The sequence below is a fragment of the Notamacropus eugenii genome, chromosome 1, assembly GCF_028372415.1.
Source record: "Notamacropus eugenii isolate mMacEug1 chromosome 1, mMacEug1.pri_v2, whole genome shotgun sequence".
NCBI lineage: Eukaryota > Metazoa > Chordata > Mammalia > Diprotodontia > Macropodidae > Notamacropus > Notamacropus eugenii.
Window position 1 is genome coordinate 522,781,845 of NC_092872.1, and position 27,127 is coordinate 522,808,971.

The window sequence follows — 27,127 nt, forward strand, 5'->3', positions numbered from 1 at the left end:
CCACCTCCCCATCATCCCAAAATTGTACCTGCTTCTTTGTCTGGAGTTTACCTGCCCTGTAGAGACGCAGACCAGGCTTTTCAGGGAATAATGCCCTTCTACCTCATTTTTGCTACAGGTGCCAAAATACATAGTTAGAACCCTACTTATCTATATAATTATCTCCCCTTTTCGTATAGGTCCTATATTTTTCAAAGCCCACAAAGTTGTGCAAGGGTTCCAGACTTTTATTTTCACATTATTGGAAACACATTAAGTAACTGGGAAAATCATGTTCCTGTTGCTGTGGAGAACTTTGAACCTTCAGAATTTAGAGCATTTTTACATTTTCATTGGAAAACAAGTCTCTAGAGCATATATCAAGCTTCTCTTTAGAAAAAACCCGTACACTAGACAGCTTGCCAAACAATTCCAACACCTATCAAAATAAATGCAGATTATTAAACATACGTGAGGAGTGTGTCTGAAGTAGGAAAAGGCTTAAAAGGATTATGTATTCATCAAAAGTATGAAGAAGAAATCCTGAGAAGAAAGGTGTATGGGGATAGGTTACAGCAGGAAAACTGAGTGCTGATGTAAATTCTAGAGAGTGCTGATAAAAATTCTGGAGAGTCTGCCCAAAGTATGGATGGCCAGCAACTTTCCGAAGCATGGGTGGCCGGCGACTTTCCAAATCAGTCTGACAAAGTTTCAAGATGGAACTTCCCAAATGTGAAGTTCAGAAGAAACCAGTGATAATGGGGAGAACTTGGATTTTCTAGGTGGGACTTTTGGTGGATTATCTCAATTATATTGACCTAAGAATACATATTCATATAATTTGTAAAAAATAATCATTTTGCTGAACATTTTAAGTAGCTATTTATGGAGAAATGTAAAATATCACTGTAGAAAATTTTCATTTATCCAAGGTAATAAGTAGGCAACAGGGTAGCATGGGTAAAATTCACAAATAATCCAGAAACATAATATTCACACTCTTCTTTCTTCATTCTAACTATCTAATCAGCAAAGAAAACCCTTTACCAGAACTGTTTTGAAGTAGAGTCAACTTACTGAAAAAAATACATGTATACTACCATACTGTAAGTTGTTGAAGGTCAAAAAAGTCATTGAATCAAAGGTCATTTATCTTTGTATATGTGATGCCTTATGCAAAATAGACTTAATATATTTGTTGCATCAGTGAATAGCAAATGTTGAGAAGTATTTCTATCTCCATTTTAGGAACATTTGTTTTAAATATACATCTCTATGTATAACATTTTTGTTCTAGCCCATCCTACACCCTCAGCTCATCTTCTGCTTTACCATCAAGAAAAATTAAAAATAAGAACCAAAAGATGTTAGAGTTGGAAAGGACTTTAGTGATCAATAATTCCACATCTTTGGAAGATGTACCCTTTCCCCATTCTGACTTAGCTCTACTCTGATTCACTCCAGCTATAGTAAAGAGGTAGAAGCTGAGGGATCAGTGTTAGGACAAGGCAATAAATCATTTATGACTTTCTTTGCACAGGTCTCTGGCCCCTAAAAGACAGCTGTAACTGTCCCTCTGCTACCTCAGTAATATATCGCTACGTATCTGTATGCCTCTCCACCATCCCTAACTGTTGATCAGTTTTCTCCCCTCCAATGAGATATGATAAGCATCAGAGGGCACCTCTCCCTATCACATGTGGGCCCCCATAAAAGCTAGGTTTCAAAGAATACTATGGGGTCTGAATCCAATCAAAACCATAGCTCACGAGACTCTACCGAAGTGTTTAATCTTACTAGCTAGCAAGAATACACAACTAATTCAAAACCAAAGCATTTCTTGATTAATTAAAAAGAAAAGTAGTAATGGAATTTCTCTCACCTCGTGAAACCTGGAGCATACCCTGCCACAAAATACACACACCATCACTGAGAGGAATGGACAACCATAGGGATGTTTTAAGATTACACTCAGAAGATCAGAGATTTTGAGTTGAAATATAACCTTACAAGTCGTTCAGTCCAACTCTCATTTTCCAGATGAAGAAACTAAAGCACAGAGCTATTAAGTAACTTTTCTAGAGTCACACAAATAGTAAAAATCTTACGCTGTATTTGAACCTAGCTCTTCTTGACTACAAGTTGAGTACCCTATCCATTATACTACGCTGCCTCTCAGTATAAGAAATACATATGGCCAGGGTACAAGTGTTGAAGTATATACATAGAGAACATGTCTGGCCACTCCCTACATATGGAGAGTAAATACACACTTCTGATGCTGCAGGGGTGTCTGTGATTTCCACAGAGGTCTGTTTTGGAACATAGAATAGTCAGCCAGCCAGCCAAGCATTGTTTGCTTTTGAATTCACTTAGTAGGATCAATTATCTGATTGATGCAAAATTCAATTCAACAAACATTCATTATACATCTACTATGTGCCAGGTATTTTGATACAAAGCTAAAAACAAATAGTCCTTCCTTTTAATAAGCTTCCATTCCACTGCACTAGGCTGATGAGGACCATTCCATCTTTCAGATTTTCACTAAGCATGGATGGTTTGCACAGTACAGTGATCCACTTTATTTTACATAATTTTCATTTTCTAATAAGTCCTTTTTAAATGTAAAGTGCAGTTGAGTTGGGCAAACTTTTAACGAGTACCTACTTTGTGCATAATATCACCCTAAACTCTGGAGATACAAACACAAAAATGAAACAATTTTTGCCCTTAAAGATTTTATATTCTACTGAGGACCTTACAGTCTACTGATTCAATGGGAGGTTAACATATTTCAGTGGAAACACATTAAGCAACATCCTATGGGGAACATAGGAGCACCCTTTGGCCTACATAGTCTATTGAATCCCCAGAAAGGAGATGCCCACAGTCATCACATCATCACCACAATCCTTCCTGTAACTGAAATAGTAAGGCTCTCAATGGGAGGAATCAGTGGTCTTCCAGAGCCAGCAGGCAGAGCTGGTTCATAGAGAAGTGACAAGTGAATTGAGAGCTAAACAGGAGATAAGCATATACTCTGTTAAGCCAGGTGAGCAGCAAAAATGGAATAAGTGATACAAAATACAATTGAACAAACATTTAGTGGACAGCTACCATGTGCCAGCCATTTTGCTGGAAATAAGAAGATAAAAATGAGCAATCTTTGCCCTTAAAGAGATTATATTCTACTGGACTGAACTGATTAGGATCATTCTGTATTTCAGACACTCATTAAACATTGATAGCACACACAGAACAGTATTAAATCCATTTCTAATATACATAATTTTCATTCTTATCAAGTTCTTCCCAAGATGTCCAGAAAGTACTGCCTAGATCCAAGACCACAGTCAGAAGAAAGTATATTAAAAAAAAAAAAAAAGAAGAAGAAGAAAGTATATTGTTCTGCACCAAGTGTTTTAGGGGTACATTCTTAATATGTAGGAAAAGACAAAGGCCATTTTTTCCCAGAGGAGGTATCAATAGGCCAGCATGACACCAATAATCCCAAGAGTATTGTAGAGTTAAATGCTGGTCTGATTGTAAAAAGATGAAATTCAAAAAAGATAAATAAAAAGTCTTACATAGGTCCAAGAAATCAGCATCACAAGTATAGAATCAGGGAGGCATGGTTAAGTAGAAATTTGTCCAAATATGACGTGGAGATCTTAGTGGAATTCAGACTCAGTATAGGTCAATAACATTATATGGTAGCCAAAAAAACTAATGTATTCTTTTACATTTTTCCTATTTAATATTTTCTTTTTTCACAATTACATGTAAAAATAATTTTAACATCCTTTTTTTCAAATTTTGAGTTCCAAATTCTTTCCCTCCCTCCCCTCACACTCCTCTCGTTGGGAATGTAAGCAATTTGAATATTTTATACATATGAAGTCATGCAAAATGCATTTCCATGTAAGTCATTCTGTGAAAGAAAACGCAGACAAAAAAAATTAGAAAAATAAAGAAAAAGTATCTTTGATCTGTGTTCAGGCTCCACCAGTTCTTCCTCTTGAGATGGCCAGCACCTTTCATCATAAGTCCTACAGAACTGTCTTAGATCATTGTGTTGCTGGGAACAACTAAGCTATTCATAACAGATCATCATATAATGTTGCTGTTACTGTGTACATTTCACTTTGTACATGTGTACATTTCACTCTCATTTCACTTTGCATCGTTTCATTTAAGTCCATGTTTTTTCTGAGGGCAGCCTCCTCATCATTTCTAAAAGCACAACAGTGTTCCAGCACAATCATATACAACAACTTGTTCAGCCATTACCCAATTAATGTACATCCCCTCAATTTCCAATTCTTTGTCACCACTAAAAGAGCTGCTATAAATATTTTTGTATGCATAGGTCCTTTCTTTTTTTGTTTTGTTTTGTTTTGTTTTGTTTTTATTTCTTTAGAATACAAATCTAGTGGTGGTATTGCTTAGTCAAAGGGTACTCATGACCTTATAGCCCTTTGGGCATAGTACCAAATTGCTGTCCAGAATGGTTGAATCAGTATACAACTTCACCAGTAGCACATCAGTGTTTTAGTTTTCCCACATTCCCTCCAACATTTGCCATTTTCCTTTTCTGTCATTTTAGCCAGTATGACAGGTGTGAGGTAGTAGCCCAAAGTTGTTTTAATTTGTATTTTTCCTTTCAATAGTGATTTAGAACATTTTTTCATATGACTATAGATAGCTTTGATTACTTTGTCTGAAAACTGTCTATTCCTATCCTCTGACCATTTATTAATTAAGAAATGGCTCTTCTTTCTATAAATTTGACAATGTTTTCTATATGTTTAAGAAATGAAGTCTTTATCAAGAAACTCACTGGAAATATTTTTTTTCACAGTAATGATGACCAACTATATATTTCTCTCCATCCTATTTTCCCCATTTATCCTACTCTCTCTCTCCTTTTACCCTGTCCATTCTGAAAAGTGTTTTGCTTATGACTTTTACCTCCCCTAAACTGCCCTCCTTTCTATCAGCACAGCCTCCCTTCCCTTCTCTTCCTACTTTCCTGTATGGTAGGATAGATTTCTACACCTGAGTGTATATATTATTCCCTCTTTGAGCCAATTCTAATGAGAGTAAGGGTCACATGCTCCCTAACCCACTTCCCCAATTTTCCCATCCACTGTAAAATCTTTTTCAGGCCTCTTTTATGTCAGATAATTTATCTGACATAATATCTGAGGTTATTCTACCTCTCCCTTTCCCTTTCTCTCAATGTATTCTTCTTTCTCATCACTTAATTTTATTTTTTTAGATAATCCTACCATCCAGTTTAACTCACACCTCTGCTTTTCTGTCTATACTCTTTGTAACTGCCCTAATAATGAGAAAGTTCTTATGAGTTATAAATATCATTTTCCCAATGTAGGAATATAAACAGTTTAACCTTATCAAAGCCATTATGCTTTCTTTTTCCTCTTTACCATTTTATGCTCATTTATATCTTGTATATGAAAGTCAAATTTTCTATTCAGCTCTGGTCTTTTCATCAGAAGTATCTGAAAGTCCTTTATTTCATTTAATATACATTCCCCCTACCCCCCGCCGAAGGCTTATACTCAGTTTTGCTGGGTAGGTGATTATTGGTTGTAATCTTAGCTCTTTTACCCTCTGGAATATCATATTCCAAGACTTCCAATCCTTTAATGTAGAAGCTGCTAAATCTTATATTATCCTGACTATAGATCCATGATATTTTAATGTTTCCTTTTGGCTATTTGCATTATTTTTTCCTTGATCTTGGAGGTCTGGAATTTGGCTATAATATCCATGTGAATTTTCATTTTGGGATCTCTCTCTGGAAGTGATTGGTAGATTCTTTCCATTTCTGTTCTATCCTCTAGTTCTAGAATATAAGGGCAGTTTTCCTTGATAATTTCTTGAAAGATGATGCTCTTTTTTTTTTATCATGACTTTCAGGTAGTCCAATAATTCTTAAATTCTTAAATTATCTCTCTTTGATCTGTTTTCAAGGTCAGTTGTTTTTCCAATGAAATATTTTGCATTTTATTCTATTTTTTCATTCTTTTGATTTTGTTTGATTGTTTCTTGATGTTTCATAAAGTCATTAGCTTCCACATGCCCAATTCTAATTTTTAAAGAATTATTTTCGTCAGTGAGCTTTTGTATCTCTTTTTTCATTAGATTCCCTCTTCAGTGAATTTTTGTATATTTCTTTCCATTGGTTCAATTCTGCTTTTCAAAGCATTCTTTTGTTCATTGGATTTTTTTTTTCTCTTTTGCCATTTGGCCAATTCTGTTTTTTAAAGTCTTACCTTCTTCAGTATTTTTTTGTGCCTCCTTTACCAAGCTGTTGCCCCTTTTTTCATGATTTTCTTGTATCGCTCTCACTTCTCTTCCTAGTTTTTTCTCTACCTCTCTTATTTGATTTTCAAAATCCTTTTTGAGCTCTTCCATGGCCTGAGACCAATTCATATTTTTCTTTGCACACAGGAGTTTTGGCTTTGTTGTCTTCTTCTGAGCATGTGTTTTGATCTTGTCACCATAGTAACTTTCTATGGCCAGAATTTTTTTCTGTTGTTTGCTCATTTTCCAGCCTATTTCTTGACTTTTAACTCTATACTAAAATGGGGCTCTGCTTCCCAAGTGGAAGGGGCATTGTCCCAAGCTTCATGGGGTTTTTTTATGAAGCTGTTTTCAGAGGTAACTCTAGGAACCTGTAAGTTTTGGGCTCTTCCAAGGTGACATAATCTAGGACAAGATATGTTTACTATTCTGTACTGTGCACTAATTTGTGAGTGACTACAAGCACCCTTTTCTACTCTGGAACTACGACTAGGGTTCCTGCTCCTGTGCAGCTGCAAGCTCTGCTATGCTAGAGCTCCTCCTTGCAATGGGACTAAGATCTAGGACTGTGAAGCAGATCCAAATATAGGCAATGCAACAGAGTCCTGCCCCTGATGTCAGCAAAGGGACCCCTGTAAATCTCCTGACCAATTGCCCAATCCCCTTACTGTCTGTGGGCTGAGAGGTCTGGAAACCACCACTGCTGCCTTTGTTTCAGTAGAGTCATGAGGCCTACTCCTGTTTTGCTGGGACTTAGTCTGCTCTGGCATGGCCTCATTGAAGTTTTCAGGAAAAGGCAGACTGGGTGACAACTTACTGGGTATATTGTAGAGAAGATTCATTTTCTGATATAGGTTTGACTCTATGACTGCCAAATTCTCTTTTGGCTCTTGAGATTCTGCAGTTTTATGATTCTATGAGTTGGTAACCAAGTTAAAATCCAATGTCCAGGTTGAGAATTCATTAAAGGATTGCTTCTTTGAAATATTTGTTCTGCACACTGAAAACCTATTTCTTCTTCTCTGATCCTGGATCTGTGATCCTCTTATCACTTCTGCTCCAATCTTCCCTTCTCCCTAGATGCTACCACTTTTGCTTTCTTGTTGAAAATGGACATTAGCACATGACTAGACTAATTATACTTATCAAAGTTTCTCTCCCTGATAAAATGAGAGAAATTGAAGGAGTATTAAAAAGGATTAACTCCAGAGTTAGAATGGACATTTGTCACTGTAGTAGAAGAGCACTGCACCTAGATTGAATCTAAGCTTTTTACTAGCTATGTGACCTTGGAAAAATCACAAACTTCTTTGGATCACAATTTCCTAACCTATAAAAATAAGGGCTTGTTCTAGATGATTTATTTGCTTAATCTTATGATCCAAATAATGGAGTGTATGTCCTGCACCGTGAAAAATATCCACCAAGAACACTTGGAAACTTATTATTACAGGAGAATCTACCCAAATATAGCCCCATGACCATAGAATAAGTCACATGGAATGAAATTTAACCCATTATCAGTCTCTTATGAGCATACTGTTAAAGAAGAGCCTTCTCTAGGAACATGGAACCTTCCCTGGGATCAGGAAACCACATCAGGCAGAGACCATGTCCTTGGAAATACTCTATATGTAGGTTCCAAAAAATCAATTATGCAAATACAGGATGGAGGGAGACATTTCTAGGCAACAGCTCCAGTGAAAAAAGAACTGGGGGTTTAAATTGACTACAGGCTCAATATGAGTCAATCATGTGGCACAGCAAAAAAAAAAAAAAAAAGTTAATATAACATATGGCTGCCTTAGAAAGATGCAGAGAGGAAGGTGGTTCCATTGCATTCCGTCCACAATTTATCTGGACTATTGTATTCAGCTCTGAACACCAACTTTTAGGAAGGACATTGATGAGATGTGGTGTATCTTGAGAAGAATGAGCTAAGTATAAGGGGACCATAGGCCATTCCATATGAGAATCAGCTGAAGGGACTGAGGAGGTTTCAGGGTGGTATGAGAGCTGTCTTCCAGTATTTGAAGGGCCATGATATGGAAGCAAAATTAAACTTGTTTTCTGGTTATTGCAAAATGGAAAAACTAGGAGTAGTAAGTGAAAGGTGAAGTAGGGAAGGTATTGGAAAGAAATAAGTAAAAACTTCCTTAAGAATTGGCATGGTGGAAAAGTGCAAAGGTATGCTACCTGAGGTAGCAGTTTCCCTGTCATTGGTATTCTTCTAGTCAAGCATAGATTGGATGACCACTTGTTGAGGTTGTAGTCTGGATTCCTACCTAGGTACTGCTTGGACTCATTGGGCCCTGAAGTCCTTCCAAATGAAATTCAGTGATCCTTTATTTGATGAGATGCCTCAGTTCTGAATGATAAGGCCATGATGATGCCATCAGAGAGATGTTGGTTTATCTTCTTTGGCATCACTGGGAAGTTTGGTCACATCAGCCTCAAAATTCAAGTTACTATAGCAGTTCAAGTCAGAATAGTATGAAGGAGCAGGTGTTGAGCAAGAAGCTGCTTTGTCAGCATTTGGCGTGCTTTCTGTGGTCTTCTCTTTTGTTTGCTGTTGTCCCAGGACCAGAATTGGTTTGACATCTGGCCCTATGAGAGATAATGAGAAGACAAGAAGAAACAGTCAATTTGCAAACGTAATAGAATGTTACTATGTTGTACAAATATCACTGTGTTGTAAGAAAGGATTATGTCCAGACAGCCATGGGAATGAATGAATGAATGAAAAAAGCATTTATTCAGGGTTTACTATGGACCAAGTTCTGTGTTAAGTGATAGAGTCCCTGCCCTCCAGAAGCTCATACTCTTTAATTGGAGGAGGCAACAAACAAAAGATTTATGTGAACTGATGTAAAGTGAAATAAGCAGAACCAGGAAACAACAAAATAATGAAAACAAGCTAAACGTTGGTCATCAGAAAACAAAATATATCAATGAAATGTATTTTTCTTAGAGAAATGGTCAAATGCCTTGCTTCAACATTCTTAAATAAGAGAGGTAGAGCTCATCCTAGTCATTGGTTCCACTCCATTAACACTTGACCTTAACACCTCCTTATGTAGGGAGGAACATTTAGTATCCTCCTGTTGCTTATTGCCCTGAGGATTCAATACAAACTCCTCTGTCTGGCATTTGAAGCCCCTCCCAAGGTAGCATTAGTCTGTCTTTCTAGGCTTGGTGCATAGAACTCCTGCTTATTCAGTCTACTCCCAGATAAGATGCCCCCCTTACTGTCCCCTCTGCTCCTAAGCATTTGGGGCTGCTTTGAAATTTTGCCACTCCTACCAAACAATTTAAGTCGTTCAAACTGCTGTTAGATAGAGCAATGACTTACCTGCTTCAATGAGAGTCAAATCATAGTTGCTAGCATATGATTTCTAGATAGAAAGCAACTTAAAATATTCCAATTAGTGCTCAGAATATCCCCTTCCCATTCTAACTTTCTAGGACCTTTCTTCCTAAGTGACTCTGAAAACATTTCCTTGAAGCCAACTGCATTTCCATCCCTAGGAGAACAGATTCAGTATATTCCCCCATCTAAGACTGGAAGAGTCTAGAGGGTCCAGGAGTCTCCACAGGCACCAAGAGAGAGGGAGTTATATCTGAGTGCTGGAAATTCTAGATTCATCCGTAGCCTTTTAGTGCCCATCAGCTCTGCTTAGGCCCCTGGCTACATGCTCCAGGGTTCAGAAGTTTACAAATCACCTTGAATTTGCCTCTAGACTTGCAACCTCCCAACCTTCCTCTCCCAAAGTCTGGTCCAGCCTACAGAGGGAAAAAAGATAACAACTTCAGGTCTCTCCATAGTTTCAGTCTCTTCTGAAGAGTTTCCCTGGGAGATTTGTTAGGAATTTCCCCAAAATGAGCAAAATGTTTGCATTTTTTTTGTTCACCTCTGAGCTGACAGATGGACCAGACTGTTAGTCTTTCTCCTACCCCCTGGTAGGGAAGGCCCTGGAAGACTCCAAAAGCATCTTGGGGGTCTAAGACTCCTGTTCTAGCCCAACAACCCTATGCACTGAGCTGTGAGAACCACTTAGTCTGAGGCTACATGTCACTGTAGCAAAGAACAGATACATTTATATGTTAAGCTATTAAAGCTTTAAACTGCACTAAGATTTAAGATACCCTGTATACACGCACAAACTCTGTATATAGTAGCAATGTATGAATGTCATAGGTTACATTTTGGGGACTTGTCTAGGATCTGAGAGATAGATTTTCAGTTGACAAGGTGCTTCATCCCTTTTGGGGAGCCCCACATCTCTGGGAACATTTTTAATTAAGGGTTTATTTTCAATCAACCCCAAGTCAGTTTAGGCACTTGGGTGACATAGAATGTTAGACTTCGAGTCAAGAAGAACCGAGTTTAAGTTATGACTCAGACAATTTTTGTTGAGCAAACATCTCAATCATGTCCAACTCTGTGATCCATTTTGGGCTTTCTTGGCCAAAAAACAAAACAAAACACACACACGCACACACGTACACACACACAAACCCCACAAAAAAACAAGCAGATAGAGTGGAGAGAGTGTAGGGCTTGGAGTCAGGAAGACTCTTCCTCCTAAGTTCAAATTTGACCTCAGATACTTACTAACCATGTCACCCTGGTAAGTCACTTAACCTTGTTTGTCTCAGTTTTCTCATCTCTAGATGAGAAAGCTAGAGAAGGAAGTGGCAAACCAATTCAGTGTCTTTACCAAGAAAATCTCAAATGGGGTCACAAAGAGTCAGACGTAACTGAAATGATTCAATGGAAAGAGAAAAAATGTCAAAGATGCTAGAGTGGTTTGCCATTTCCTTCTCCAGCTCATTTTATGGAGGAGGAAACTGAGGCAAACAAAATTAACTGACTTGCCCAGGGTCACCCAGCTAGTGTCTGAGGCCAGATTTGAACTCAGCAAAATGAATATTCGTTGTGCCAGGCCCTGCACTCCATCCACTAAATCACCTAACTGCCCCACTCAATGTATTACTAGCTACGTGACCAAGGGCAAATCTCTTGACCTCCGTCAGGCTCAATTTCCTCATCTGTAAAATGGAGGTAAAAATAACACCTACCTTGTAGGGTTTTTATGAGGATCAAATGAGATAATATACGTAAAGCTCTTTGCACACCTTAAAGTACCGTATAAATGCTAACTATTGTCAGTATTATTATGTGCCTAACGAATTTGGGAACTTTGGGAGTCTCACCCGTATCTGGGTAACTTTTTCAATTTAATCAGGGACCTACAGTGACTCTTGTCCCATAACCTTATCAGGATCATTGAGTAACTCTTCAGTTTGATGAGATACTTACGTGAACCATTTCCTTTACACACACACACACACACACACACACACACATATACATATGGTTAAGTAGCAATTAGTACAAATAATGAATCCCCTGAAGGGGTCATATGTATTCAAATTCATGCTGTTCAATGTTATAATTACATAAAATGTGCCAATTGGTTCCAGCCCAATGAAAATATGCAGTGCGGAGTTGAATGAAGCAACTCCTTTAGGGGAATTCATCATTCACACTAATTGTGACCTAGTTGTTATATATACATAGGTATAAGTCTGGACCATGTGTATATATGTGTTTGTGTATACATACACATGCATATACAAATATTAGCATATATGTATGCACAAACATGTGTAGATGCATATAAATTTATACTGAGTTTCTGCCTCATACTTCCAAAGAAAATATAAATGTTGCCCAGAACCGTGACTTCATGTGGTAAGACAACATGAATAAATAAATAAGTACTCCCTCCACCAATTCAGATCAATACCACCTGTAACTTGAGACCTTACAGATTGGTCTGGACCGAGGAGAGGTTAAAAGACTTGCCACCCAATTACTATGTCTCCAAGGCAGGACTTGAACCCAGGACAGCTCTCTTATTATAATCACCATTGCCATCATCATCATCAAAAGAAATCACATTAAGGGCTGCAAAGTACTGTTAGCACAATGCCTCCATGGGAGGTAGTAGGGGTATTACTAACTCCATTTTACAAATGAACAAACTGGGGCTTGAAAAGTTTATAAACACAGCCCCGTCGGGGGGGCATTCTGCTTACAACAATATATCACTATTCCTCTAAGAAGCACTTTCTCTACCTCCTTCTAGCCCACATCTCAGTCTACCATATACTTCCTTCCTTCCTTCCTTCCTTCCTTCCTTCCTTTCTTCCTTTAGGAGTCAAGGAAAGAATCTAAGACAGGTGTAAGTGGAGCCCTCCCAGACAATACCTGCATACGCCCTCTTTGTCTGGGGCACACATTCTGAAAACTTTACAAAGCCACACTGCAGGGGCCTTGGAGAAGTACAGTTTCTAGGAGCTCACCAAAATAGCTGAGGAGAACGGGCAGGAAGATGAGGCCATGCAGTGCGCCAAAGATGGTGATGAGGAAGTTGAGGCGAAAAAAGAAGATCTGGATGAGTTGGGCCTTGGCAAAGGCTAGAATGATGATGCCAGGGAGGTTGGTCATGGCCACTCCAGCAAAGACCTACAAAATCACCAAGATAGTGTAGTCAGAGCTGGGGAAAGGATGCCTTGAGAGGGTTACCTGAGGCCACCAAGCAGATACAAAGGGGCCCACATCTGGCCAGGGCTTTACTCACCGCACTGCCCATAATGATGGTGGCTTCTTTGGCTCTCTCCAGTCGAGTGGGCTTCGTACTGATGGCAAAGGAGCGGGTAGTGTGGGAAACAAACTCCACTGAGATGCCCACGGCCTAAAGAGGATCAGGAAGAGCAGTCATCTAGAGGAACATAGACTGGAAATAGGAGAAAGGAAAAAACTAGAAACAAAGTAAACATCTATTGATCAGGGAATGATGAAACAAATTGGAATATATGAAAGTAATAGGATGTTACTGTGCTGTGAAAAGCACAATAGCAATCAAGAGTTCAGAAACTTGAGAAAATTAGTTTGGATTGATACAGAATGAAGGAGGCAAAGCCAAAAGGATGGCTGTGGTAATTTAAAGGAAAACAACATTGGAAGATATCAGACTTCCAGGTAGTGGACTTGGAGTCAGAAAGACCTGGATTCAAATCCCACCTCGAACATTAATTAGCTGTGTGATCTGGGGCAACTTCTCTTTGCCTCAGTTTCCCCAAGTCTAAAAAGAGGCAGTTGGATTTGATGACCTCTTAGTTCCCTTCTAGTTCTAAAGCTATAATCCTGTGATCCAATGCATGACCCATCATGATTCAAAATAACTGACAGTGAAATATACTTCCTTTCTCTTGGCAGAGAGATGATGAATTATGGGTGAAAAAATGAGGCATTTATTTTCATAGATGGGTTTTGTGTTTATTTTACCTAACTACACTTATCTGTCAAAAAGAAGAGTTCACTGATGGGAGCAGAGCATACGGAAAGACAGAAAGACAGAGGGTTATAGGGAAGCGACTACATTTTTTAAAACATCAATTAAACTGTACTTAAAGGTAGTATGTGCTCATGGGAACCTGCACATGATAGGAAAACTGAGATCCCATGGGGAGATAATTCCCCAAGGTCCCCTATCTATCCTCCAGCCAGAAGAGAAAAAGAACTAAGCACTTTGAAGAGCTAAAGAATTTTATATACAAAGAGCACCTTCAGACTGAATTTCAGAATACCTGTTACCAACCTGGATCCAGCAGGAGGGACCAGTCTTGATACTTAGGAAATTTTCCAGTGTAGAAGACAGCAGTAATGTCTTTATGGCCAGAATCCTTGACATATGTTCATGGAAGAACATAATCCTTTGGGCTCTTATAGAACTTGAGTACCGTTTTTCATACCCAACCCCACTAATACTTTTCTAGAGTTGAATTCGTAAGTTCTTCCACTATCCCTGTTTCCTCCTCTTTCCTACAACTTGGTTTTTTATCATGGTTATTTGTTTCTCTTTCCCCAAGTCTGTTTTATCCTAGATGGGTAATTGGGGGAATGGAAGGAATGGGGGGTTGTGATAGTAGAAATGGAAACCAAGGAGTCCCCATCTTTCTAAACAGCTAGATGAAGATTATCTAGATTATAGACCTGTCATTTAAAATTGTGGATTGAGAAAGCAGTTAGGTGCTGGGGATTCTACTTAAACCAGGCCTTGATGAACATTGTGTTTTATTCAAGAGACTGCTCTGTCCTGCCCTGCCCTTCTCTTCCTGTACTCTATATGAAGACTAATAAGTGTCTGAAAGGATTTGTTGTGATACTGGCACTAATTCTATGTTTTCCTCAACAAATCATTGCAATGGTCTTTATAAACTGATTATTTAATAAAATAGCAAACTATTTTAAAAATACCTGAGCACTGAATTCCAAGGAAATGCAAATTAAAATTGACCAGATCAATTAGAACCAAAGGATAATAATAAAATAAAAAGAATCCACTAGTCATATCCTGAAAGAAGCCCAAAAAGGGAAAGTTCAAGGAATATCATAGCTAAAATCCAAAACTTCTACATCAAAAAAATATATACAGTAAGCAGTCAAAAAGAGTACCAAGGAACCACAAAAAGGATCATACCTAAAGCTTTTATTGAGATCTGGCAATTTCTATTACAAAAAAAGAGGAGATCTTGCCATACCAACATTCTATAAGGCAAAAAAAAAAAAAAACCCATAGGATTACAAGATAGAGTAGTTTTTCCTAAAAAGCTTAGTATAATTCTATAGAGAAAAAAATGAATCTTTAATGGAGTAGTGGACTTTCAAGCTGAGTGAAAAAAAAATAATTGATATACAAACACAACACTATAGAGAGAGAACTAAAAAGGTAATTTATTTGAACAGTTGGATGAAGTTGTAAGATAACATTATAATAGGAGGAGAAAAAATAAATGTCCCTTCAAATCCTTACTGTCTTCAGAATTTATTGAGGTAAATAAGAAAAACAGAGTACTGGGGGGAATTGTTTCTATTCTAAGTGTTTTGAGAGGAGAAAGGAAAGGGAAGGTAAAAGGAACATATTCTAGTATAGAAAGGAAGAAGATGGTGTGGAACTTACTATTTTTCACTATTGGGCTACATATAAAGCATGCAGGATGATAGGTAGTGGGCATCAGGTGAACCTCACTTTTACCTGAACCACACAAAGGAGAGTGAAATACACATATGAACAAAGCTAGGTGTAGAAAAATACAAACAGGTAAATAGGGATAAGAAGTGGAGGCATAGTTATAAGGTGGGATAATACTAGCATGGGAATAATTAAAGTCAAAATTAACTTCCTGATTCTGAAGGGAGGATTAAATAGAAAGAATAAAAAAGATACGGAAATTTAAAAGGTGTCCACCAAATGGAGAAAAATTGAACAAATTATGATATGTGAATGCGATGAAATATTATTGTGTAATAATAAATGATTAATGAAACTATTTCAAAGAATTCTGTGAAGTATGAACTGATACAGTGAAGTGAATATAACCAGGAGAACAATTTGTAGAATGACACTGTAAGAAAAAAAATTTTTGGAAGACTTAAGAACTCTGATCAAAAGAATGACCAACAACATTTCTAAAGGACTAATGATGAAGCAGTCTGTCCAATTTAAGGGAGACAGAAAATGTTAGCAGATCCTTTCCCATTCTGTTCTCAACTGCATCTAATCCCATTAACATCTTCCTTCACTATTGAGATAGAATACCAAGATATACAAGACCTACGTGAACACAACTACAAAACAATCTTTACAAAAATAGGCAGATCTGAAATAATTGGGGATCTATTAATTGTTCATGTTTGAGCTGTGAGTCAATATGACCTAAAAAAAAAGAAAATGGTTTCCCTACTTGATAAATGGTCAAAAGATATAAACAGGCAGTTTTCAGAGGAAGAAATTAAAGCTATCTATAATCATATGAAAAAATGCTCTAAATCACTATTGATTAGAGAGATGCAAATCAAGACAACTCTGAGGTACCACATCACACCTATCAGATTGGCTATCATAACAAAACAGGAAGATTATAAATGTTGGAGAAGATGTGGGAGAGTTGGAACACTAACTCATTATTGCGGAGCTGTGAGCTGATCCAACCATTCTGGGGAGCAATTTGGAACGATGCCCAAAGGGATACAAAAATGTGCATACCCTTTGACTCAGCAATACTACTTCTAGGACTGTATCCCCAAGAGATCATAAAAATGGGAAAGGGACCCACATGTACAAAAATATTTATAGCAGCTCTCTTTGTGGTGGCCAAAAACTGGAAGTCAAGGGGATGCCCATCATTTGGGGAATGGCTGAATAAATTGTGGTATAGAATGTAGTGGAATACTATTATGCTATAAGAAATGATGAGCAGGAAGACTTCAGAGAGGCCTGGAAAGACTTATATGAACTGATGCTGAGTGAAAGGAGTAGAACCAGGAGAACTTTGTACACAGCAACAACCACAGTGTGCAAGGAATTTTTCTGGTGGATTTAGTACTTCATTACAATGCAAGGACTTAAATAATTCCCAATGCTCTCTTAAGGCAAAATGCCTTTCACATCCAGGGAAAGAACTATGGAATTAGATCACAGAATGTAGCAGGTCATTTTCTTTTGTATTATGTTTTGGTTTGTTTTATGATTTCTCCCATTCATTTTAATTCTTCTGTGCAACAGGACTAAGGTGAAAATGTATTTAATAGGAATGTATGTGTAGAATCTATATAAAACTGTATACCATCTCAGGGAGGGAGTGGGGAAGTAAGAGGGAAGGGGGGGAGGGAGGGGAAAAATCTAAGATATATGGAAGTGATTGTAAAACACTGAAAACAAATAAAATAATTTTAGAAAAGAAAATAAGATAGAGAAAAGCAACATCACATCTTAAAAGGAATAAAGAAACCATGAGAGATTTGAAGAAAGCTAAGATGCTCAGTTCCCCCAGTTCCCCTTGTAGAAATTGTAAATTCCCCCCAACAACACCCTGCACCTTGTTCAGAGAATTACCGTGACCAGATTGATGAGAGACACAGCATTGTAACTGATGCCCCATAATGTCATGAAGCCCGCAGTATCCACAAGGATCATGATGATGGAGAAGAGATTGAGTAAGCCAGAGCGGAGGTCCATCCCAAGCAGGAGGTAGCAGACAACAAATGTGGGTATGAGGCAGAGAAACAGAATGAATAGCCCCTCTGAGACGATGGTCAGGTACTGTTCGTAGTACACATAGGTGACCCTGCCACAGAGGGAAGAAATGTCAATTAAGGCTAGGGATTATTATTATTTGAAAGGATTATTGATCCTTTCAAAACTCCATCTTCTCTCCAGGGCCTTGAGGATGGAAAAGTCAGAAGGAGTAGCTTTTTATCACCTCCTAACCCCAATGCCTTCCTCCTAACACCCTAAATCCCTCTATATCCCCTCATTTCCCTCAGTCTTCTTTCTTCTATAACAGCTAACATGTATATAGCACTTTTTTAAAGTTTTCTAAAGCACTTTTGGGGTAGCTAGGTGGTGCAGTGCCTGGAGTCAGAAAGACTCATCTTTCTAAGTTCAAAACCTCAAACATTTATGAGCTAGCTGTGTGACCCTGGGCAGGTCACTTCACCCTGTTTGCCTCAGTTTTCTCATCTATAAAGTGAACTGGAGAAGGAAGTGGCAAATCACTTCAGTGTTGTCGCCAAGAGAAGCCCAAATGGGGTCATGAAGAGTTGGATATGACTGAAAAACAGTGTGACAAAGCACTTCACATAGATTATGTCATTTGATCCTCCCATGAACCCTGTGAGGTACGTATGACTGTTATCCCCATTTTCCAAATGAGGAAACTGAAGCTAAAGGCAACTAAATGGTTTGCCCTGGGTCACACAGTTGGTAAGTATCCAGAGACAAGATCCTATCTTGGATCTTACTCCAAGTCCAGCTCTGCTACATTTCTTGGTCTTTCCCACATCCCTAACCCCTGCCCCAACTCCCCATGCTTTTCTCCATTGGGCTATATGGTGTATCAGTCAACAGCACTGATTAAGTGGTTCCTTTATGGAAAATATTGCCTGTACCCCACCTTAGTCCACTGCCCATGCCCTGGCTCTCACGTGTAGGGGAAGACTTCAAAGTTAGGATCAGTCCCGGGAACTTTCCGCAGTTCATCTGTGATGTTTTTTGCCAGCTCCCGGGAAGCCCGCAGAGCTCCTGTGTATTCCTGAGAATTCTTGAGGGCTGTATGGTAAGCCATAAACCGAGTAGCTAGATAGAAGCCAGAGAGATACAAGGGCAAGAGATGAGCAGGATGGAAGAAAGACATCAGGACTTCACAGATCAGTATTTATTAAACATTCAAAATACACTAAACATTTTACAGAACAGTGAGGAAGTAGTTTAGCCACCTTCTGGGACCTTATATTCATGGGATCATAGATTTACAACTGGAAGGGACCTTAGAGGTCATATGGTCCAACCCCTTCTTTTACGTATGAGGAACTAAGAGGTTAAGGAATTTAGCTAATGTCCCATTGGTGGCAGATGGCAGAGAGAAGATTTGAACTCAGGTTCTCTGACTCTATTAACTCTACAATGATGACTGAAACGAACAAAAGTTAATGTGATGGAAAGAGAATTAAACTAGAAGTCAAGAGACCTAGGGTCTAGTCCCAGCCTTGGGTTAATCCCTTCACTTCTCTGTGGGAATCAGTTTCCTCATTAATAAAATGAGGTTTTCCTGGAGAACCTCAAAGATCCTCCCAGTTCTAACATTTCACAAGTCTATGTTATTCTTCAGGTAAGTGTTTAAAAATGTCATTAATTACTGGCAATAAAGATGGGAGGGCAGCTGAGAACTCCCTAGAGGAAAGGACTTTGATGGAAATATTCTGGATATGGGAAGAAAAGTTGCCTAACCCTTAAGGAGAGGAAGGTCATTCCAAGGGCAGGGGACAGGCTAAATGAAGAATAAAAGGCTTATGAGAGGACTGAAAAGAAGGGAGCATAAGGAAAGGGCTCAGCCTGAAAGAAGGGGAAGGGAAAGAGACATGGGAAGCTTCATAAAGTACAATACATAACATTAGAAATTGGCCCCCAGAAAGGCACCAGGAGTTTTTGTTTGTTTGTTTGTTTGTTTTGGATAGGAAGCAGGCAAGGGCAGAAAGAACTCTGAGGACTGCTTAGAGGGAAGGATGAAAATAACAATAATAGCTGGCCTCTATAGAGCTTTAAGGATTGTAAAGCTCTTTATACACATTATATCATTAGATCCTCACAGCAACCCTATGAGGTAAGTGCCGTTATTCTCCTCATTTTATAGATGAAGAAAGTGAGGCTGAAAGAGGGTCTGTGACTCATGCAGGGTCACACATCTAGCAAGTGTGTTGGATGATAAGTTCCTTGAGGGCAGGGACTATCTTTCGTCCCTTTTCATATCTCCAGCATTTAACCTGGCACACAGTAGGCACTTAATAAATATTGATTCGTTAATTGATTGAAGTATCTGAGGCTCCTGGAGAGAAGGGACTGTCTTTTGTCTCTTTTTGTATCCTCAGCACTTAGCACACCGTCTGATACATAAAAGGTGCTTAATCAATACTTGTTGACAGTTGACTGACTCTACCCACAGCTGCATAGATTTAGAGCTGGAAAGGACTTTAGGGGTCCAACCCCTTTAATTTTGCAGGTCTGGAAACTAAGACCCTAACAGGGAAAGTGACTTGCCTAAGGTTACACATGTAGTAAGGGGCAGAGCTAGGATTTGAACCCAGATCATCTGATGCTCCATCTAGCACCTTGTCACTACATTGAGAAAGACCACTTCACACTCTAAGCCTCTAATTTCTGAGCTGTAAAAATGAGTGGGGCTGGACTCCGGAGACTCTAAAGTCCCCACTAACTCTAACAAATGGTTATGCTTCTGTTTGCTTCCAAGTAAACTTTGGTAAGGCATTTGATTGTGGAAAGAGAGAAGAAAAGTCAGGTCAGGGAGGAGTTGTGAAGGCCTGAGGAACAAAATAAAGATGGGCAAGGAAGGGCAGTGAACAACTGCAAAGAGTTTCCCTAAGCACGTGGAGAAGGAAGACTAGGATGGGTGGTGGTGTGGTTTTCAGCTCTGCCACTTAGAGGATACATGACCTCAGGAAGGTCACCAACCTCTCCGGGCCTCAATGTCCTTATCAGTAAAATGACAGGGTTGGATTAGATGACCTTTGAGGTGACTTCCAGTTCAGGACCTGGGATGAAAGTACATAAGAAGCAAAGGGAGCCAAGGGGGATATGTTACTCACACTACAGTTATCCCTCCCAACATCACAACTTCCCCCATCACATTTTTGATCTACAAGGGGTCAGCACAGGAAACTAAGCAGGAATGTTGTGGGAGTTTGCAGAAGCTGCAAATGATGTGCAAAGGTCAATTGACTGCACAGAAAACGGTTTAGAAATCAGAAATGCATAAAATATATGTATAGCATTATATAATAATAACATATTTTATCTTTTAATACCATCATAATTCAGACTTCTTCTCTGGTACAAAGGGAGAAGCCAGAAAATGATACACATGATACATGATTTTCCAGTTTGCAGGGGCACTGTGCCCCTACCCACCGTGATGTGAAGGTATAACTGTAATCTTGTTTGAGACTCAAAGCTCCCATAGGCCCTATGACCTCCAGATCAGTTCCCATCTATAGCAGCTTTATCCTTTTCAGAGATTCTCCAAAACTCTTACCTAGGATCTCACCATCTGCACTAATGTTCACAGAACCATCATAAGCTCCCAGGCCCCTGTGGAAAGAACACCACCATGAGAGTTTACCACAGGAATGAATCTCCTCCCCACTGGTCCCGGCCCTGGGACTGACTACACCTTGAAAGTGAATCAATGTCCCTACCTCTTCCCCATCAGCTGGCCTCACCCACACGGCTCCAGCCCAGCTTATACCTTCTCCCTGACTCAGTTTCCCAGGCCTCACCTCCAGCCCCAAACCCTCTGCTAAAGCCATACCCCTTGGGGCACTTGATATTGGCTTTGTCTTCCAAAAACCAAGGCAGATACTTGTGGAACTGCTCCTCTGTGGGCCTGGAAGTGCTTATACACCTCCGTAAGCAGGCAAAGGTACCTATGGGGAGATAGAACTTTTTTTAGTCCTTATCCTCCCTAATCTCTTTGCTGTATCAGACACTGACAAATTACTGTTCCTTCCTCTCACAGAATTAGAATCACAGATGTGTTATTTGAGAATTAGAAGGGACTTTAGCATCCACTTGTCCAACCCATAACCAAAAAGAAGACCCACTGTAACATACCTTACAAGTAGTCTTCCATACTCTGCTTAAAGACCTGGAAGGATAGGGAGGCTACCTCCACCCATTAAGGCAGACCATTTCTCTTTTAGATAGTCTAATTACATGTTTTCTGACATCAAGATTAAATTCATCTCTTTACAGCTTTCATACCTCATTCCTGATTCTGCTCTCTGGAGCAGCATAACAGCCCTTCAGATGTTAGGACAGAGGCAGCATATTCCCTTCTCCTTCTTTCCATCTTCTCTTTGCCAGGCTAAATATGCCCAAATCCTTCAACAATTCTCATATGTCATGACATTCAAGCCTTTCATTCTCCTAGCTGCCCTCCTCTGCTCTCTCCTGGTCCTCCTCTTCCTCCTCATCTCATCATCCCTCAGTCTCATTAACTGGACCATCATCCATATCACGCCCCCTATGCATGAATGTACCCCAGGGTTCTGTCATGGGCCCTCTTCTCCTCTCTTTACCTCTATACAGATAACTCCCAGATCTCTATAGCCAGCCCAGTCTCTCTCATTAACCTCAGTTCTACATTATCAGTTGCTATAAGAAATCCCCAACTGGATGTCCCTTAGGTATCTCAAAGTCAACATGTCCAAAATCCTAATTTTGCCTACACCCCCAAAAAACCCTCCCCTTATCCTAGCTTCTTTATTCATATTGAGGACATCACAATCCTTCCAGTCACCCAGTATCACAGCCTCAAAGTCATCTTCAACTCTTCCCTCTTCAGCACATCACCCCATGAAATCAATGGTCAAGGCTTGTTTACTCTACCTCTTCTTGTCCTCTGTTGATATATGACTACCATCCTATTTCATCATCATCCCTTTGCAATGGCCTACTAATTTGTCTCCCTGACTCAAATCTCTTCTTTCCACTCCATCTTCCATGAAATTGAAAACTGATATTCCTAAAGCCTGGATCTGACCATATCACTTCTTTGCTGAAGAAATTGCAGTGGCTCCATCTTTCACTGAGGATAAAATACAAACTCTTCTGTTTGGTTTCTAAAGATTTTTATCATATGACTTCAACCTCTTTTTCTAGGATTTTTCATATAACTCCACTTCACACACTCTACATTTGAGCCAAGCTAACCTACTTAGTGTTTCTCATGTTCAACATTCCATCTTGTTTCTTAATGCTTCTCTCCTTACTTTATCCACATAGCAATCCAAGCTACCTTCCACCACATAAATCAACATTTCTATATACTACCAACAAAAACCAGTAGAAAGCAAAAGAGAAATTCCACTTAAAATAACTGCAGATAACATAAAACACTTGGGAGTCCACCTGCTAACACAAAACCAGGAACTATGTGAAAACAATTACAAAACATTTTTCACACAAATAAACACAGATCTGAATAACTAAAGAAATATTAATTGTTCATGGATAGGTTTAGTCAATATAATAAAAATAAGAATTCTACCTAAATTAATTTACTTATTCAGTGCCATACCAAACTACCAAATAACTATTTTGTAGATCCAGAAAAAAATAATAGCAAAATTCATCTGGAAAAACAAAAGGTTAATAATATCAATGGAATCAGTGAAAAAAAAATGTGAAGGAAGGCAACCTATCAGTACCAGAATTCAAACTATATTACAAAACAATCTGATACTAACTAAGAAACAAACTGGTGGATCAGTAGAGTAGATTAGGAACCATTTAGAGTAGTAAATGACCACAGTAATCTAGAGTTTGATAAACCCAAAAGATCTAAGCTTTTGAGGTAAGAACTCAATATTTGACCAAAATTGCTGGGAAAGCTGGAAAGCAGTTTGTCAGAAAGTGGGCAGAGACCAACATCTTACACTGTATACCAAGATAAGGTTAAAATAGACAAAGGATTTAGACATGAAAGGTAATCTCATCAGCAAATTGGAAGAACATGAATAAATATACCTATCAAATCTATGAATAAGGAAAGAGTTTATTACCAAACAAGGAACAGAGAGAATCACAGGAAGTATAATGGAATAATTATGATTATATGAAATTTAAAAGGTTTACCACAAACAAGATCAATGCACTAAAATTAGAAGAAAAGCAGGAAACTGAGGGGAAAATTTTATCATGAGCTTCTCTGATAAAGGCTTCATTTCTCAAATATATAGAGAACTAAACCAGACTCATAGAAAAATGAGCCATTGCACAATTGATAAATAGTCAAAGGATATAAACAGGTAGTTTTCACATTTTCAGAAGAAGAAATCAAAGCTATCCACAGTCATATGAAAAAATGCTCTAAATCACTACTGATTAGAGAAATGAAAATTTAAAAAATTCTGACATACCACCTCACAACTATCAGATTAGCTAACATGACAGAAATAAAAAATGACAAATGCTGGAGAAGATGTGGAAAAATTGAGATACTAATGCACTGTTGGTAGAGTTGTGAACTAGTTCAACCATTTTGGAGAACAATTTGGAGCTATGCCCAAAGGGTTATACAATTCTATATACTCTTTGACCCAGGATTACCACCACTAGGTCTGTATCCTAAAAATATCAAAGAAAAGGAAAAACTACCTATATGTACAAAAATATTTATAGCAGCTCTTTTTGTAGCAGCAAAGAATTAAAAAGGATGGAGTACCCATCAGTTGGAGCATGGTTGAACAAGTTGTGGTATGTGATTGTGATAGAATACCATTATACTACAAGAAACAACAGACAGGATGGTTTTAGAACAACCTGAGAAGAGCCATATGAGCTGACGCAAAGTGAAGTGAGCAGAACCAGAAGAACATTGTATACAGTAACAGCAATGTTGTAATTATGATCAACTGTAGAAGACTTAGTTACTCCGATCAAGACAATGATCCAAGATAATTCAGAAGGACCCATGATGAAAAATGCTGATAAACACTGAGGGCAACTTCACCTTCTTTATTTTTCTTGCTTTTTTTTTGATACATGGCTAATACGGAAAATGTTATTCATGATTTCACATGTATAATGAGTATCATATTTCTTGCCTTCTCAATGGGCAAGGGAGGGAGAGAATTTGAAACTTAAAAAAAAAATTCTAATAAATAAATAATGAATTTGAAGGAAAAAAGCTCAATCCAAATGACACCTCCTACAGAAAGCCTATCTAGATTCTCCCAAAGCAAGTGCCCCCCAAATTACCTTGAATCTACTTTATGTTTTGTATATTTTTTTGTACATGTTATTTCCCTAGAATTAGAGTGTAATCTCTTTGAGGTTTTGGCTTTCTATCCCCATAATCTAGCACAGTGCCTGTCACATAGTTGGTATTAAATAAATGTTTATTAAATGAATTAATTTAATCCCTTGAAGGAGATAAACACCATATCCTAGATCTCCCCCAAAACAGCTGGCCTCACCTCCAGTAGAAGGACAAAAGGAGTTGTTTGTGTTGTAAAGACGACAGCAATCAGAGATGGGTGACAGCCAGTCAATGAAGTCATCCACCCAGGAGGAAGCTGGGATTGCTAGATAAGACCTTAGGAACAAATGAGTCAGAGCGGAAGAGGAAGAGAGTAAAGTGAGCTAGCAAGTAATGGTGTGCTGGTAAATATTTAACAACCTCTCTCCTGGAGAAAGAATATGTACATACAATACACTCAAGCTCAATCTATGTTATTAACATTTTCTCCATCACTTTCTTAAGTTTAGACAATCAATGAAACAATAAATACAACCCTGATTTGTAGCAGTTGCCAATTTCCAAGGTGTAAATACCCATAGTGAAATTTTAACAGTTGACTCTCGGGAACCATTTGGAGTTGGCTCCAGCATACTCTTGCCTGTAAATCAGGTAATTTCTCTGGACTGTTTCCTCATTCCTCCTTTTTGACACTCTATGTTCTCTAGCTATTGAATGTCTTCATGCCATCTCCTCCTCCCTTCCGATTTGTGGTGACTCACCCAAGCCTACCTTCCTATGCTCCATGTTGTAGACCTGACCCTTCACCCATCAGTATGGATCTCCAGTTACTTCAGCATGTTGCTTAGTGCCTGGCTAATTATTCTGAGAAAATGAATTACTGACTTGCAATGGTTTGTTATGCTATCCTTGTACAGTAAAATTTAAAGTTTAACAGGACTGTTATATCTTAACTCATATGAGTGAGTCATAAGAGAATTCCAGGAACCATGACAAGCTAGAGAGTGAAGGTGGGTGGGTATAGTAGAATGTTTGAGACCTTTGAGTTCTCTTCCAATCAGAGCACAGAAGCAGCTCCTTCCTCCTGGAGCAGAGGAAGAGGACATGTGAAGAAGGGGACCTAACACAGAATTTCTGAAGTAGAAGGAATTTTGGTGGTAACTGAGTCCTGCCCATACTTGAAAAAAAAACATCCCCACTACTTGATAAGTGGTCATGGAAACCACTCCAGTGCAGGAGTCATTACTACCTGAGGCAGCCCTTTCTCCTCTGGGACAGCTCTAACTGTTAAGAAGGATTCTCCTGATATCACACCTAAATTTGCCCCTTTGAAATTTCCACCAGTTGCTCTAAATTCTGCTTTCTGGGTGTAAAAAGAGTAGAGGCATTGCACCCTCTTGTATAGTAGGTGCTTATAAATGCTTGTTGATTTATTAATGTCCAATCCCCCTTCTACACTACATCTCTTTGAGTATTTGAAGGCAACCTCTGTCATGTTCCTCAGGCTTCTCTTCTCCTGGCTACGTATCCTCCCCAATTCTCTCAAATGATCTTCATTCATCATGGACTCAAGGCCTTTTACCATTTCACTTGCCCTCTTCTAAACATTCTCCAATTATCAGTGTCCTCCCTAAACCATATTACCTTAAACTGAGCACAACGTTTAAAAGGAGGTCTAAATAGGCAAGGGTACAGACGAGGAAGTCTGAAATAAAAGAAGTAAATAGAAGGGGGAATTGGGGTCAAGAGGAAGCCTGGAGTAAGGGATGATGATGTGAATACTCACTCTTCAGGGAATTCTGTGGCATATTGGATCTTCTGGGTGAGGGAGAAAGTATCACAGCCTGAACTGGAGCAGATAGCATTCGTTCCAGCCAAGCTTGAAAAGTTATAACCAGAAGTGGTCACAAAGTAAACGGGCACTCCAACTTCAAAGTAACGGTTCAGGAACAGGAAATATTTCAGAAGGTATGAATCCTGGGAAAGGTGCAAATTGGGCTTAGTGATTCCTTCGTAGCTCACATTCCATCTTGGAGAGATCTCAAATTTGCACACATACAGAAAAATAAACCCATTCTGATAAAGACATTTAAAGAAGCATACACTTATGGGGGCACATGCATGTGCATGTGTATACACAGACATCCCCAGCCACACTCAGGTTCACAACTAGGATCAGTCTTTCTCCACTAGTTCATTCCCCTTCACTTTCAAATACAGGATCATAGCATTAGTACTTCCCCTTCATTTTACAGTAGAACACTGAGGGCCAGAAAGATTGAGTTGACCACGGTCACATAGATAGTAAGTAGCAAAGTCAGGATTTGAACCCATGTCCTCCAACAACAAATCTATTAGTCTTCCTACTGTACCATACTACCTCCCTTTCTATGCTCAGGTCCCT

General features: G+C 38.8%; 1 protein-coding gene and 1 long non-coding RNA gene across 2 annotated transcripts in view; one reads left to right on the top strand and one right to left on the bottom strand.

Moving 5' to 3' along the window:
* The window catches only part of LOC140520093 (uncharacterized), a 31,122-nt gene that overhangs the window by 1,780 nt on the left and 2,215 nt on the right, over positions 1–27,127 (top strand). The gene's annotated exons all lie outside the window — the stretch shown is intronic.
* The window catches only part of NPC1L1 (NPC1 like intracellular cholesterol transporter 1), a 39,508-nt gene continuing 17,630 nt past the window's right edge, over positions 5,250–27,127 (bottom strand). Inside the window, exons 11-19 of the mRNA XM_072633751.1 lie at positions 26,510–26,700; positions 24,941–25,059; positions 21,271–21,385; positions 20,995–21,050; positions 18,374–18,524; positions 17,283–17,514; positions 12,966–13,079; positions 12,688–12,850; positions 5,250–8,922 (exon numbers count right to left, since the gene is read on the bottom strand). Coding sequence (XP_072489852.1) covers positions 8,711–8,922; positions 12,688–12,850; positions 12,966–13,079; positions 17,283–17,514; positions 18,374–18,524; positions 20,995–21,050; positions 21,271–21,385; positions 24,941–25,059; positions 26,510–26,700 — 1,353 coding nt within the window. The 3' untranslated portion in view covers positions 5,250–8,710. The remainder of the gene's footprint in view (positions 8,923–12,687; positions 12,851–12,965; positions 13,080–17,282; positions 17,515–18,373; positions 18,525–20,994; positions 21,051–21,270; positions 21,386–24,940; positions 25,060–26,509; positions 26,701–27,127) is intronic.